The sequence below is a fragment of the Rhinopithecus roxellana genome, chromosome 21 (assembly GCF_007565055.1).
Source record: "Rhinopithecus roxellana isolate Shanxi Qingling chromosome 21, ASM756505v1, whole genome shotgun sequence".
Taxonomy (NCBI): Eukaryota; Metazoa; Chordata; class Mammalia; order Primates; family Cercopithecidae; genus Rhinopithecus; species Rhinopithecus roxellana.
In genome coordinates this window covers 10,375,816-10,391,389 of record NC_044569.1, presented here as the reverse complement: position 1 = coordinate 10,391,389, position 15,574 = coordinate 10,375,816, and the positions used below count along the sequence as shown (strand labels likewise).

General features: G+C 38.8%; 1 protein-coding gene across 3 annotated transcripts in view; it reads left to right on the top strand.

The window, feature by feature from the left end:
- PTPRM (protein tyrosine phosphatase receptor type M) overlaps window positions 1-15,574 on the top strand; it is an 848,823-nt gene that overhangs the window by 399,755 nt on the left and 433,494 nt on the right. For all 3 annotated transcript variants that reach the window (XM_030925938.1, XM_030925937.1, XM_030925936.1), the window contains exons 6-7: window positions 2,198-2,372; window positions 7,794-8,087. In XM_030925938.1, coding sequence (XP_030781798.1) covers window positions 2,198-2,372; window positions 7,794-8,087 — 469 coding nt within the window. The remainder of the gene's footprint in view (window positions 1-2,197; window positions 2,373-7,793; window positions 8,088-15,574) is intronic.

Here is a 15,574-nt window from a genome sequence, read left to right as displayed (position 1 = left end):
GCAGCACTCCTGTCTGCCTTCTCACTGCCCAAGCTGAAGCTGCCTGGGAGGAAGGGCTGAGCATGCCTAGCCCAGCCCCTTCTTTGGGGAGCTGACTGCCTATGGGAACCCTGTCCCTCCATCCTGTGAGTTTTACAGCAGCACTTAACATATGGGAGGCCTTGTGGTTTTCTAGTGTGGCCTGGGACTGGGTTGGTGAGTCTGTTTAATTCTGTGCTTCAGGAATAGCAAGCCTATTGTTCCTGCACTCTTAAGTCATATTCCTCAGTCTCAGGTTTATCAGTAATAAAGGTGGTACTTTGATAGCCACTCTGCCTTTCTCCTTGAATTCATCCCTCAGGTGTTCCAGTGCTCGGGCGGGGCTGCATGGTGCCAGTCGTTATGCCTGTGTCCTTGCATATGCCTGTGAGTTCTCCCAGCAGCCGTGACAGTGAGTGGTATCATCTCCTCTTTACAGATTAGTAACTGAGGCTCTATGAAGGTTAACCACTCTGGATGATCACTATAGGTTTGGCACGCTGGTCAGGCTAACTCCTAAACTTGTGTCCCTTAGGAGATTCAGCCAATGAAAACATCATACATAACAACTTTTAAAGGACTTTGCATAATATATATCACTGGGTAATACAGATGAGTTCAATTCCTTTGTAGGCTGGCATTTTCGTAGCTATGAATATAAACATTTTAATATAGCCTGCAAGTCCCTGAGTACACAGGTGCTTGCCCACCTCCCTAGCTCCATTGGCTGCCTTAACTTCATCCAAAGCCTTCATCTCTTTCTCACCATCTTGAGCTTCCTATAGCATTTCCTGTAACTAGAATGCTCTTCCCCTCCCACCCTTTCCCTTTGCCTGGTTAGCTTCTGTTTACCCTTCAGATCTCAACTCACATGTCACTTCCTCCGACTAGCCTCCCACAGCCACTATATCTGCAGTTGGTCTGCATCGGGGTTTCTACTAGCCAGCTCATCTTTCCTAAACCACCCTGGCCATCGTTTGTGATGATGTATTCACTGTAAACCTATACGCCCCAAACAACTGCAGGCCCATAAACCTGGCCACCACTTTTCTTTTGTGTACCATTGTAATCATGCTGTCTTGACATAGTGATAGCACCTGGTTGGGATGCCAAGAGTGGTTGCTGGGTGAATAATGGATGTAGTGCTTGGGCATTATGCTTGGCATAATAGTCATGTATTAGCCTTGAGGTCTTTGTCCATTGTTTTTTACTAATACTTATAAATAATATGTTAAAGATAGCCTTTTTTCCTGATTATGAAATACACACACACATGTTTTCAGCTTTCAGGGCTGGATATTCATATTTGTCTATGGGGGACTGTTGGTGTGAGAAACTTTATATATATATATATATAGTGAGAGCGAGGGCACGCACAAGAGAGAGAACTAAAATCTCTAACCTGCTTTGGAGGCTTTAAATTATTGGAAGCATAAAATGGATTTCCAAGTGTGCATAACTAAAAGGGTTACTTAATATATGGGGATAATAAAAGACTAAACTGCCCCAGCTGTGGAACCTTCTTGATGTGGTCCTGGGGATACGGGATGTAAAGAGGAACCTCTCTTTTTACGTAGGAATGTCATTTAATAGTTACTAGGCACCTACTTCTGCTTAGTTTTGTGTATCTAGGAAGAAAGTCAAAAGGGTCGAAATATTGTTTTAGTGCTGCTCAACAGGGAGTACTCTGAAACCTAACTTATATTTGAATGTTGTTATTAATACCATGTTTATTACTTCATTTATAAAATGAGTTCAGTAATAGGGTAGTGGGAGAGCTACTTTTATTTCCTAGTCAAGCATAAAAATAAGAGAAAGTGCTATAAGACCAAATGTTGATAGTTTGAGAACAAGGTCATAGTTTGAGAACAAAGTAACAAGTTTTCTGTATTTTTACTCCCCAGTTGCACTAATTTAACATAATTAATATTTTGAAGAGGCAAAAACAAAAATTTCTTCACACTTAATTTTGCATTGCTCAGTCTTTAAAGTGTTGGTCATGGCAGAATTTTAGTTTCCTCCTCAGCTGTTCTCCTGGCACAACTGCCCATGGGTAATAAACAATTGCACCAAGATCTACGTGAAAATAGCATGGGTAATATGCCATTGGGTGTCTGACTGTTTTGCTCTGACAGCTTATATTGCCTTTTTTTTGTCTTCCTCATCCCTCTTGATACAGGGCATTGATGTGCGAGATGCTCCTCTGAAGGAAATCAAGGTGACCAGCTCCCGACGCTTCATTGCTTCATTTAACGTTGTGAATACCACCAAACGAGATGCCGGAAAGTACCGCTGCATGATTCGCACCGAAGGAGGTGTTGGAATATCAAACTATGCAGAGTTGGTAGTTAAAGGTATTTAATGTGTTTTTAAACCCCAGAATATTCTTCTGAAGTAGATATGTTAGGTGGCTGTTAGTTCATTATCCCTTTAAAGCTCAAACTTACCCTTGTCTGTTTCTGAACAGTGGTTTGATGATAGGCTATTTTGATGGATTGCATTTTAAGTACAAATTTTGCACGCAAACAATATTTTTGAAAAATGTATTTTATCTATGTTGATTTAGTTGTATAATAATGAATGTGCTCTTGGCAAAGTCTTCTGCCAGCTCTATATACAGAGATTACAACCTATAATTTTTTTTTAAGGAATAAAATTTTTTACTCATAGAAAATCACTTAAAATGCAAATATTCATCAGCCAGGGTGTTTATGATAGTGGGGTGGTTAATAAAATGAAGCAGTGTCAGTACAAAAATGCTCAGTCATATCACACAAGCCATATTGATAATACTGTGTTAACATTCATAATGTTCCAGTTAGGTTCTGTTACTATATTTTGCATGACTGAAAAATTGAGTCATTATATTTAAGAAGGTGGGGGATGAGGGAAAATAGAAAGGGGAAATAAGTTTCTTTTAGCTGGTTTAATGGGTTTTTTGTAGGCTGAGGAATTTATAGCGTTAAGCCACCAAGACAATTTTTGGTCCCAGACAGGATAATTTCGACTTTGAGGTGTACCATGAGGCATTTTTAGACAACCTGTGGCAAGCCATTGCTGTTTTTCCTAGGAAAGCAGAATGAGGCCTGCTTTAAGAAAAGTTTTCCCTGCATTTGTTAAATATGGCACATATATAATCCCAGCACTTTAGGAAGCTGAGGCCAGAAGTTCCAGACCAGCCTGGGTAACATACTGAGACCCCCATCTCTACAAGATTTTTTTAAAATAAAAAAAGTTAGCCAGGTGTGGTGGCACTGCCTATGCTCCCAACTACTCAGGAGGCTGAGGTGGGAGGATTACCTGAGCCCAGGAGTTCTAGGCTGCAGTGAGCTGTGATTGTGCCCCTGCACTCCAACCAACCTGTACAGAGTGAGACCCTGTCTCTTAAACAAAAAACGCCTGTTTTTTATGTGGTATTGCTTTTATCTGCACATTTCTCAAGATAGGCAGCTTTAAAGATTGCTGGATTCAAATCCCAGAACTAGGTATGTGGATGTGGGCTGGCTTGCCCTGTGTATGCTGCTGTTTCCTTGTGTGTAAGGTAGATATCAGATAATAATGTTATCTATCTTATAGGGCTATGAGGAAGATCAAATGCAAAGTGTATATTATATATACGACACTTAAAACAGTGTACATAGTGAGTGGCGGGTGCTTGACAGGCCCTTGGTGGGAAGGGAGAGGAGGACAGGGATAAACTTCTCTCTGATCCAGTCTGTCAGTGGTCTTCCCTGGAGGATGGATGTGAGAACTACGTTTCTAACTTTTTGAAAATAAAATACCTGCCCACCTATTGTCTCCTTCCCCCTCTTGCCACACCCATTTTGAGTCAGAATATCCAGGGACACAGCCTCTGTTATAAGACCTCCAGCTGAGTCAGCCATGTGCTCTGTCGTGAGATCACCACTGCCAATGTGAGTTAGTCACATGGAGCTTGTGGGGGACAGTGCACCCCAGTGAGGCCATCTCGAGAACTGATCATCTGCAGCAGTGACTGATGTTCGGCATAAGGAAGTGCACATTAAGATACCTACTCGGATAATGTATTTGTCACAGCAGATTCTTAACATGTTTTTATTTGTGGTGAGACTTGAACCAGCCTAATATTCAGGTTTAAAGTCTGTAACAAAACTAAGATTCTTCCCTGCGGTACACACCCTACCCTCTTGAAAGTGCTCTGGCAAGTGAGACATCATGAGGTACAAAAAGGACACTGGTTTGCTTACAAACTGTTTTGTCGTTTTAGAGTTCATCATTCTCATCATCATCATCACTCCCATTATGTAATTTTCATCTTGGTTCATTTGTTTGTGATTATTTTTCCTTTTCTTTCCGTTGCTATACTGCTTCACTGTGACCTGCCACTACCCATGTTATTGATTAGTGGGATGCAAATCTAGTAGTATCTCTAAAAATTCCTTTGTGAAAAAGTTAATTTGTGGGAAGTTATAAGTGAATTATAAATTTCTAGTCTACCAGAGCAAACATAAATAGAAGGAATGAATGGGTTCGTATTCATATTTGTGCACCATATTTTCCTGTCTTAGGACAGTGTAGTAGTATCTTGGCTCACTGTGATAAAAATTTCCAGGGACTTATTTCCATTTCTGCACACTGCCACAGCTCGTGACAATTTGCATGCAGTTAGGACTCAAATACGGAATTTAACTTTTTCTCCAATTATAATTTTATGGCCATATTTTGTATATACATATATTTTTTAATGAGATAGCATGCTAGATACTACTAGTTTTATAAAGTTATTACCTTGAAGCAATTACTTTAAAATATACACTAACAGTTTTAGGCCACTTGTCTATAATTTAATACTTCTTTATATATCATATAGTTTTTGGAGTGCTGATGTTTTACAAATGGGAGAAACTAAAGTCCATAGAGTTTTTAACTTTTTAAGGTCACACACTGATTTGTGGCCAGCCTCCCAAATAAAGACCAAGTCCTTTAATTGACTAACCATCACTGTCATCTTTATTCCTGTCTAGCTACTTTTGGTAACCAAGAACATAAAAATATTTCATATAATCTCTACAATGCATGTATATATGCATATATGTCAATACCCTACTTAGTTACATTTCTGTATTTCATTTGTAAACATATTTCATACAGTTAAATATGATACTGACATATTTATTGATGTATCAGGCATTTACATACGTGTATCAATTAGATATATGTCTATGTGCATGTAAGTACTCTCATTACTGGCTTGATTTAGAATTAGTTTTATGGTGTTCTTTCACTTGAATTAAGAAATATTTTAAATTGCTTTTTATCACTTTGTACAGATTAAGATTCTTCTCTCCTCCCTCCTTCCTTCTTTACCTCTTTCATCCTTTCCCTTTGGGAAAATTTGTTGAAAATTTAAATGTTGGCTGGGCGTAGTGGCTCACGCCTATAATCCCAGCACTTTGGGAGGCTGAGGCTGGCAGATCATTTGATGTCAGGAGTTCGAGACCAGCCTGGCCAACACGATGAAACTCCATTTCTACTAGAAATACAAAAACTAACCAACTGTGGTAGCACACACCTGTAATCCCAGCTACTCAGGAGGCTGAGGCTGGAGAATCACTTGAACCTGGGAGGCGGAGGCTGCAGTGAGCCACGGTGGCACCACTGTACTGCAGCCTGGGCGACAGAGCAAGATTCTGTGTAAAAATGAAAATTTAAATGTTGCCTTATTCTTGTGCTGATTCTTCTGTAAACCAAAAGTTCTTTTGAATGTCTGTCCCAATTATTTCCAGGTTCTAGTTGAATCCTTCATTTGATTTAGCATATCTGGTATTTTTCTTAATGGAGAATTAATATAGAAAATATTCTCAGGAAACAAATGCATTTAAGTCCCATCTAATTTAGGATACTAGTAACAATGTCTTAAATGAGTGAGTGTACTCATGACCCTTTGTGACTTTGCCCCTGAGTTTTATTTTGAATGGCAGTTCAGCAACCCTTGCTAGCATTTGCAACTTGAAAGTAATTAACTGCTCTTTCAGCCTGGCTACATAAATGCCTTAGGATGTACCATAAAAGGCCCATTTCATGTCTCGGTTCAAGGAATCGCCTAATGATATGAATTGATGTTAAATCATTGTGAGTTAAGGCAGAGCTGTTTAAGGAAATGAAAAACTAGCACAAAGTTTCAGTTTATAAACAACAGCAACAATATTTTAGTAAATTTACATTGTTCTACTCTGAAGTAAAATTCATTCACAGTTTGTGTCTTCTTTTGACTTAAACAAATGAGATTTCCCCAGCAATTTAAACAAGTCAGTATGACTCATCCCACCTTGAATATAAAAAAGAACTAAGACAACCAACCCAACAAAGGGAACCAGTGTTGCTGGTTTTTAGCTGGTCTAGAAATTAACCCGGTATCATCTCAGGTGCAAACTTCACATGGTACTAGCTTCCCTGAGGTCCTTTTCAGCAGGAAACATGGCTGTGATTGATCAGCTATGTCTGCCATGCAAGAGGATGCAAGAGGGTAGCAGAAATTTCAGCGAGCAAGCCAGCGTATTCCAGTAACAGGATAGAGCAGATTTTATTTTTCTGTGCATTTGTATGAGCAAAATGAGGAGTTAAAAACAGAATCTACGCCAAAAAGGCACAAACCACCCAAAGATACAGTCTTTGAAAAAAATCACTAGATTTATGTTTTTCTGAGAGGGAGATTTATTCAGGTAGAAATATGTTGTTTTGTACAATTATCTCATTTATCATGTGTGATATCACCCACAGTGACATCGGCATGTGGAATACCTTCATTGGTGCCTAGAGAGCCTTTCAACAGGCATCTAACTAATATACTGGGAATACTATTTATGATAAGATTGACAATGATACAGAAAAAGAGTCAGTCTCAGATTTTAAACAATGAGAGGGACTTTCTTGGGTTGTAAAGTGTGTTTGCTAGTGATTTCTTAGTTTTATCAAGCTGGGCATGGTATGTTTTTTGCTTCAGAGCTTTCCCTTCTATTCACTGCTTTAGTAAGACTTATTACTGGAAGTTCCCTGAATGGCAGCAATGGTGGACTTCATTATCCAGAATGCTTAATTGTCCTGTAGCAGAATGAGTTCATTGTGATAGTTACTTTGGGAAAACGAGTCATCCTGGAAATGTATTTTTGATGAGATAAACTATAATTTCAGCCATGTTTTTAAAGTGGGGATACCTTTGGAATATAAATATAAGGGAACAATTTAATGATATAGAAACTAATACCTTTGATGATTTTGAAGACTTTCTCAATAAGGAGATTGCCAATGAATGTTTCCTAGAGCTTAAATACTACTACTTGAGAGAACTTTTACCAGTTAACTTTAGTGAGAAAAAAAAAATCCTTTGATATCCGTGTAACTGACTCACTCTCAAGATACTGTAATTAGTATCCTAAAACAGGCATCACTTTAATGCATTTTTGTCTTGAGAATATTTTCTGTATTAATTCACCATTACAAAAAGTAACAGGTATGCTAATTTGCATATGCTATGCACAGTGGTCAGTGTCCTAAAACAAATTAGGGTTATGCCTACTTGAATAAGCTTATGTGTTTAAAGATGGTTTATTTTACAACTTTGAATGCTGTGAAAATCTTTATCAACATGTTTTTTCTTATTAACCCAAACAAAATTGTTCTTATCAATTTATTCCCAAAATTTATTATCTTGTATATTTTAATAATTGATGCATGTTTAGCTCATTTAAGACTGAAGACAAAGCATCTGAAAGACAGCTTTCTGATTTGCCTTTCAGAACCACCTGTTCCTATTGCCCCACCTCAGCTCGCCTCCGTAGGAGCCACCTACCTGTGGATACAGCTCAACGCCAACTCCATCAATGGCGATGGGCCCATTGTGGCCCGAGAGGTGGAGTACTGCACGGCCAGTGGGAGCTGGAATGACCGGCAGCCAGTCGATTCCACGAGCTATAAAATTGGACACCTTGACCCAGATACAGAATATGAGATTAGTGTGCTTCTGACGAGGCCAGGGGAGGGTGGCACTGGCTCTCCTGGGCCAGCTCTCAGGACGAGAACAAAGTGTGCTGGTGAGTATAAGGAACCCTGTAACTCATTGTCATTGTCTCTCCGGGCGTTAACTGGCAGCACCGGGGTTGATCAGATGGCTAGCATGCTTCCCCTAGCTCTATCAAAACCTGTGTATGAACAGAAAATGCCCTTAGCCTGTGAATAGTCAGCTAACAGCTTGTGAACTTGGGGACCAGTAACCTCCAGGCTTGGTGTTTCTCAGCCTGCCCCCACCCTTTTTCCTGTTGTTAATTTACTTCTTACTCTGAGTACCACATAGTTCATATAGGAATTGTCCGTGAAGTTTACAGAAACTGTCTACTCTAATGATGTCCTCTAATAGGTCAGACTTGGTTATTTGGGCCCCTTTGTTTTATGTTCACAGTTAATGTGCTTGCAGCCTGGAGGGGCTCTGGAATAACAGATTCCATCTTAGAGATAGCCTTAAAGATGTGTTTTCATTGATGGGTGTTTGATGGAAGGTCTGCTGTCTGATGTGTTGGGCCCATTTGTATCATAAGCAAGAGTGATTTATGTGCTGGGTGCAGTCTTTAGTTTCTTAGATTATAAATTTCTAATTGTGCTAAACCCGTTCCACAACTTAAATAAAAGTAGGGTTAATGGAGAGAGAAGTGTAAAATCTTCCAAAAATCAAAACCTGAAGAAAGCTGCCCAATTCGAGGTTGTAGTGTTGTTTCATATGACTACTCTCTGGTAGGAAGCAGAGAGAAACAGTATATTGGGATACTGAAGTGTTCTTTTATCTTGTAAATGAGAAATTTCTGTGTTGAATTGTGTGCTGAGATGAAGAGATTCCATAAACTGTTATGGTGTTAGTTAATTATTCAGATAGCATTAGATAAGAATACATTTATCAATGTTTCATTTCTTTCTTAAGTTTTAAAAATGCTTAGCGTAGTCAGACTCTACCTGGTAGGAGTAAGAAAAATTATTAAACCTTAACCGTTGTAGCTTGTTTTTAAATTTTTTCTTCATAATTTGTATTATAGTATTTCCACAAGTGTGATGCTCGTGGAAAATTCTGTATTTTAAAAAAGACTTTTGTTAGAAAAGGGAACAGGTACGTTTTTCTTCTGGGGATACATGCTATTGAGTACAAGGACTGGCCTGGGTTAGTAGACTGTGTACTTTGCTGTTGGATACATCTTTCATCTGTTTCTCAGACCCCACATCTGTATCCTCCTGGCACCTTTGTGCAGGCAGTCTGGTCCCTGGAATAAGACCTGCTGTTTTGAACTGGTGATTTCCCACAGCCCTGAGTGGTGGCTCTAAGGAGAAAGGAAAATTTCCCAATCCTTTCTCTTCCTGTCTTCTTCAAACCTCGTCGTCTCCTCTATTTAGTTGACTACATTCTGTCTTTGTAAAACGGTTTTATCTTATCATTTGTTGCAATGCAAACAATAGCTATGGATAATACTGCCTCTGTCATTTTACACGGTAGGCATTGGTTTCAAATCTGTTATTTTACCACTGCCTTACGAATTCTCCAGGGCAGGTTCTTTGATCCCCGTAATGCAGATGCTGAAAGTGAAGCCTACGTGAGCTCCTTTCCACTTCTAAGCTCACTCTGTAAGAAGTAAGTTTAGTGTTATTTCACTTTAGTGTTAAGAATTCCTGTTTTGGGCATGGCAATATATGGTTTCTCTCTCTCTCCAAAAACAGGTTAGAATTTCATTGTTTAGGCCAGGCACGGTGGCTCACGCCTGTAATCCCAGCACTTTGGTAGCCCGAGGCGGATGGATCACGAGGTCAGGAGATCGAGACCATCCTGGCTAACGTGGTAAAACCCCATCTCTACTAAAAATATAAAAAATAAAAATAAAAAAGAAGATTAGCTAGACGTGGTGGCAGGCACCTGTAGTCCCAGCTACTCGGGAGGCTGAGGCAGGAGAATGGCGTGAACCTGGGAGGCAGAGCTTGGAGTGAGCTGAGATCGCACCACTGCACTCCAGCCTGGGCAACAGAGCAAGACTCCATCTCAAAAAAAAGAGATTTTCGTTGTTTAGATTGGAGAGAGAATGTGATCTGTTTCAATTTTAGTCACTAGCAGCCCCACCTACATAATGTTTCCAGTCCTGTTCTTTTTTTTTTTAAACACATTTTTGCCTTTTCTTTTGGTTTTGTATCTGTACATCTCAGCTATTGACACATTGCTGTATATATTTCCACTGATTATAATGCATGTGTGTTTTCAGGAAGCCTTTTGATATTGCTGCATGATGTGTAAATGGATAATACTCAAAGAGATAAAGTAACTTTTAATAATAGATTGACAGTTATTTTTAAGAAATGAAAACTAATTTTCAATTGATATTTGTAGGCCCACACTGTGCCTTGATGTATGAAACCTCATCTAAGCCAAGAAGCCTAATGATGATGCCCCCTTTCCTCTTAACTGTTTGCAGCCTGCAGTTGGCGCTGTTCGTGATGCATGGTCTGGTTGTGCCCTGCGCTGGCGTGGAGCCACCCTCAGAAAATGGAGGGAGATATGTTAGGTGAAAGGGTCAAAGTTAGAGAGAAGAGAGTGAGGCACGTTTGGTGGGTGAGGAAAGTGAAAGGTGAGGAAGGTGAAGTCAAATGAGACTTTTTGCTATAGAAAGAAATATAGTTCACCCTTCTTCACCTGGGGTTTTGAGAAAATCTGCAGGTAATATCAGTAATCACTGTTTATGATCTGTGTGGAATTTTGGGAAGCAGGAGCAAGTTAAAGGGAAAAAGATGCTGTAAATTATAGACTGAAAATTTGGCATCAGTCCCAAAGTGTTACTCAGCTGGTCTGTGAGCATTTAGAGTACCTAAAGAGCAGGTCATGGATTTCATAGACCTGGGAGAGACCAGGAGCATTCTGCAGCAGTAAGTGGAAAACATCCTTGGCCAGGGAGGCGAATGGTTGATGAATCTAATAGGGTGATACGTAATAGGAATAAATCTAAACTCTTCCTGTATGGTTCAAAAAAGCCACAAGTACTGGCTTCGAATTAGAGTAATACAATTTAGCAGCAATATGTATGAAGAAGAGATTGAGGATTTGGCTTCAATGCAAATGAATCTGCAATATCATCCATCTTGTATTAATTATCCCTGTGATGTTAGTGCCTCACCATCCCCTGCCAAAAAAAAAAAAAAAAAAAAAAAATCCTAAAATAATCTTAGGTTGCATCAGGAAAGCAAAATGCCCATATTGAAGGAGGTGATAGCCTTAATCTACCAGTGCTGTTTAGGCTTCCCATAATTCTCACATTGATTTCTAGTTCCTGCTTTTTAAGAGAGACAGCACAAAATAGATTTTGCCCATGGGGAGGGCAATCAGGATAGGAAAGGGTATGGAACCTTTCGCGACTAATGAGGAATGGTGGAAGGAACTGAGAAGGGGTTGGGGAGGAAAGGGTACCTGTGTAAACTCGACAAGAGCTGAGTGAGTTTTTTGTGGCTGATTTGTTCAAGCATAACCTGACATGGTAGAAAGTGATTTCTATAATCAGAAGAGGATTGAGCTGGTTGACCTTGAAGATCTCTTCAGTATGAAATTCTGTGATTCATTTCTTGCTTTCTTTCTGATGAGATGATCCACCGGATGTTTCTACCCTGAAAGTCTTTCAGTTTCATTTTTATTTCATCCTTGTCTAAATACTCCATAATCATGCTTATCAAGTACTATTCTTTGGACAGTGAAGGTCTGCGATTATGTTTCCAAAAATCTGAACAAAGGGGGAGAACATGTAAGTTTTTACTACAGTGAAGTAGAATAAATTTGAAGGACTGACTCACTCTGAGATTTCCTGCCTGAGTTTTGTGCTAAAATATCAGTTCAATTCATGAAATAATAGTGCTAGAGCCAGAGTCAATGGTTGAGAACACAGGCTCTGGGAGCAGCCACCTAGGTTTTAGTTTAGGCTCTGCCTGGCACTGGACACAGGACTAGAGAAAAACTGCTAACCCTCTCTGGGCCTGAGTTGCCTTATCTATAAAACAGGTGATGATAATAATAATCTGTATTTCATTGTTTTGTTCTGAGCCTTAATGAGCTAATGAATATCAGTTGCCTAAAACAGACGCTTACATATAGCACATGGTCAATCACAGTTAACTATCACTTAATAAATTTTTGTCTTTTAATGTTTTCATTCAGAAGAATTAGACACTGGCAACCTCATTACCCAATGTTTTAGAAATATTGCTTATCTGGGAAATGTAAAATCTGAGCTGATAGAATTCCTTGCAGTTGTGCATTACATTCTCATCTTGTTAAATCCGTTTATTTTGGCCAAGCTCTGTTTTCATTTCTGTGCTGCATCAGTGACACCTGTCCTATCATTTTTTGATGACACCCATGAAACTGTATTTAGCTTCTTGTATTAAAATGGCAAGATCACTATTTATTGCCCATCGTCTGTGAAATGGAATTGATTTTCCTGTGTGGCTTGTAGACACAATCTCATTACCTGGTTGGATTTCTGCAAGGATGGTATTGTAACACAATTCCAAAATTCTTGCTGCTTGTGCTTCTGAAAATTATTTCCAAATATATGCACAAGCTCTCCATGCAAGACCTTGATCCAATCACATAGCTTCCCTGATTCCACATCTTCATCTCTAATGTGGGGCAGCAACAGCTGCCCTGACTGTATCAGAGGTGGTTTTGAAGACCAGCTTAGATTTTATCTGTAAAGACATTTTTCAGAATGATAAAATGCTCTGTCAATATGGGTTATTGTAAAAAGTGATTAGAGTCAGAAGCTTCCGTCAAGCTTTATATACATATCCAATTGTTTTCCAACTTTGCAGTTCAGCTATAGTTGGGTAACTTTAGAGAGTTAAAATTACTTCAGCATCCAGTTAAACAAAATGCAATTTAGTTTGTGATTTCCAATGTATCCTATATTCTCAAATTATGTGCAGACTGTATATCATAAGCCATTGAATAGTAGCTACTTGAAACAAAGAAATGGGTGATGTTGTTAGATTAATTTTCACAGTGGGCTTTTTATGTGTTGTTTGGAGATACTTCTTTTTATGTGTTCTGGTTATTGGTTAACTGTGGTTAAGTAGCTTGCTAATAACTGGCCTCAGGAACTAATGAAGGATTATTATAAACTAATGACTAAGCAATTAAGATTGGTGAGAGTGAAACAAAGCTTAACTAAAATGTGTTCTTTAGAATTAATGTATCTAAAAATATTTGAAAAAATAATGATTGTGCCTTAAAAAATTATCCATAAAATACATATTGAGCATCCATATTTGCCAGACACTATTCCAAGCCCTGCCGGTAGAGTGACAAGATTTCTGCCTTCAGGACTTTTGTATTTTGGGGTATTGGAGGAAGGGAGTATATAGGCAACATACATATATACGTGTAGCCAAGGCAGGAGGACTGTTTGATACTAGGAGTTTGAGGACAGCCTGGGAAACTTAGCAAGACTCCATTGCTACAAAAAATTAAATTAAAAATAATTAGCTGGGCACTGTGGCATACACTTGTAGTCCCAGCTACTCGGAAGGCTGAGATAGGAGGATAACTTGAGCCCAGGAGTTGGAGATTACAGTGAGCTGTAATCACACCACCGCACTCCAGCATTGACATAGTAAAACCCCATCTCTAATACATATTACACACACACCGACACACAACACACGTGTATACAATACAGTGTCAGATAAATGATAAATGTTATGAAGAAAAATAGAGGAAGGGATAGAGAATAGAGAGGTAGGAGATGATATTTTTTATTAATTTTACTGTATTTAGTAACAAAATTTACCATCTTATAACCAGTTTTAAGTGTGTAGTTCGATCATGTTAAGTACATTCAGCCAGTCTCCAGAATCTGTTTTTCATATATGGGTACATAGTAGGTATATATATTTATGAGCTACATGAGATATTTTGATACGGGCATGCAATGTGTAATAGTCACATCAGGATAAATGGGGTATCCATCACCTGAAGTATTTATCCTTTGTGTTACAAACAATCCAGTTACATTCTTTGTTATTTTTAAATGTACAATTATTATTGACTCTTGTCATCCTGTTGTGCTATCAAATACTAGTTTTATTCAGAATCTTTACATCTTCCCAAACTGAAACACCGCATCCACTAAACGCTAACTCTCCACTCCCCTTCCCCATAACCCTGGCAACCACCAGTGTCCTTTTTGTCTCTATGGATTTGACTATTTAGATGTCTCCTATAAGTGGAATCATGCAGTATTTGTCTTTCTGTGACTGGCTTATTCCATGTAGCATAATGCTCTCCAGGTTTATCCTTGTCATCATGTGTGTGATTGCACCTTTTTAATTATGCTGATAATTGAATTGTATGTGTGTGTTTCATATAATTCTTTGTGAACTACTTAGAGACTGTAAGCACTGACTTTGCTTTTAGTTTGAAAATGCACCTTCTTTATGATCTAGGGAGATGTTTACTAGTAAAACATGTACTGCTGGGTTCCTGAGGAGTCCAAGTATGATCAGGTATCCTAGAAATGTTCTGTCGGAACGGCAGAGCCATCCCATCCACAGCCAACCTGCTGCTTGCTGGGAATAGGAGAGATGTATTAGAAGTCTTTAATAAATGTGATGTGTAAGAATTATACACATTTTTTTAAATGTGATGTTTTATAAAAACGATAGTGTTTTTATAACTTGCATCTTTGTAATGATTAAGAGTGAGTTTTAATATCTGTCTGCATAGAGTTATATATTTGTCTGCCTAGTATATGCCTAGTTAGAGCTTTTTACATAACTGTAATAAAAACTTGGAATATGTATTACATTAAAATGTATTTTGTTGGATTTAGGTGCTTTGATAGCATGCAGTTATAGCTATTTTATCTGCAGTATTTTCAGTGGCGGAAGATATTGGACATACTTGCCACTATTTGGAGTCATTGCACCTCTCAGTCTTTGTTCGTGTCTGCTTATCCCGTTGTGGTATGCGGTTTTGTGAATCTCCTATTTTTTTGTGATGACAGTCGTACTGTTGCACTTGAACAGATGTATTTGTGTAGCTTTCTTGTATCCTTGCCTTGTTCTGCTATGAACAAGCAACATACGCAAACACACACATATTTGGGGGTATTGGAGGGAGGGAATATACAGGCAACGTATATGTACATATGGAAGATAAACAAAGGATTAGTGTTCCTTCACGGTAAGGACCCAACAGTCCTGACTGTGGGAATTTTGTACTAACTACAAATTTATGGTGTTGTGTTTTCTTTTATCTTATATGCTGAGATCATCTCTCACTGTGCCTTATGTAGTAGCACGCCCTGTTCTGTCATACTTGGTCCAGTCTAAATGTCACTAAATTTAGGTTTATATTGGTTTTGAAATATTAATTCGCTGTGTTTGCCTACTGGTAACACTAGAGTGACTCATTTTAAATATATCTGAATGAGATTCTCATGTTGGAAATGAGTAGTGACAGGTTCCTTAGCAAGGGGGCATTACATGGAGCCCGACGGCACCATGACTGCAT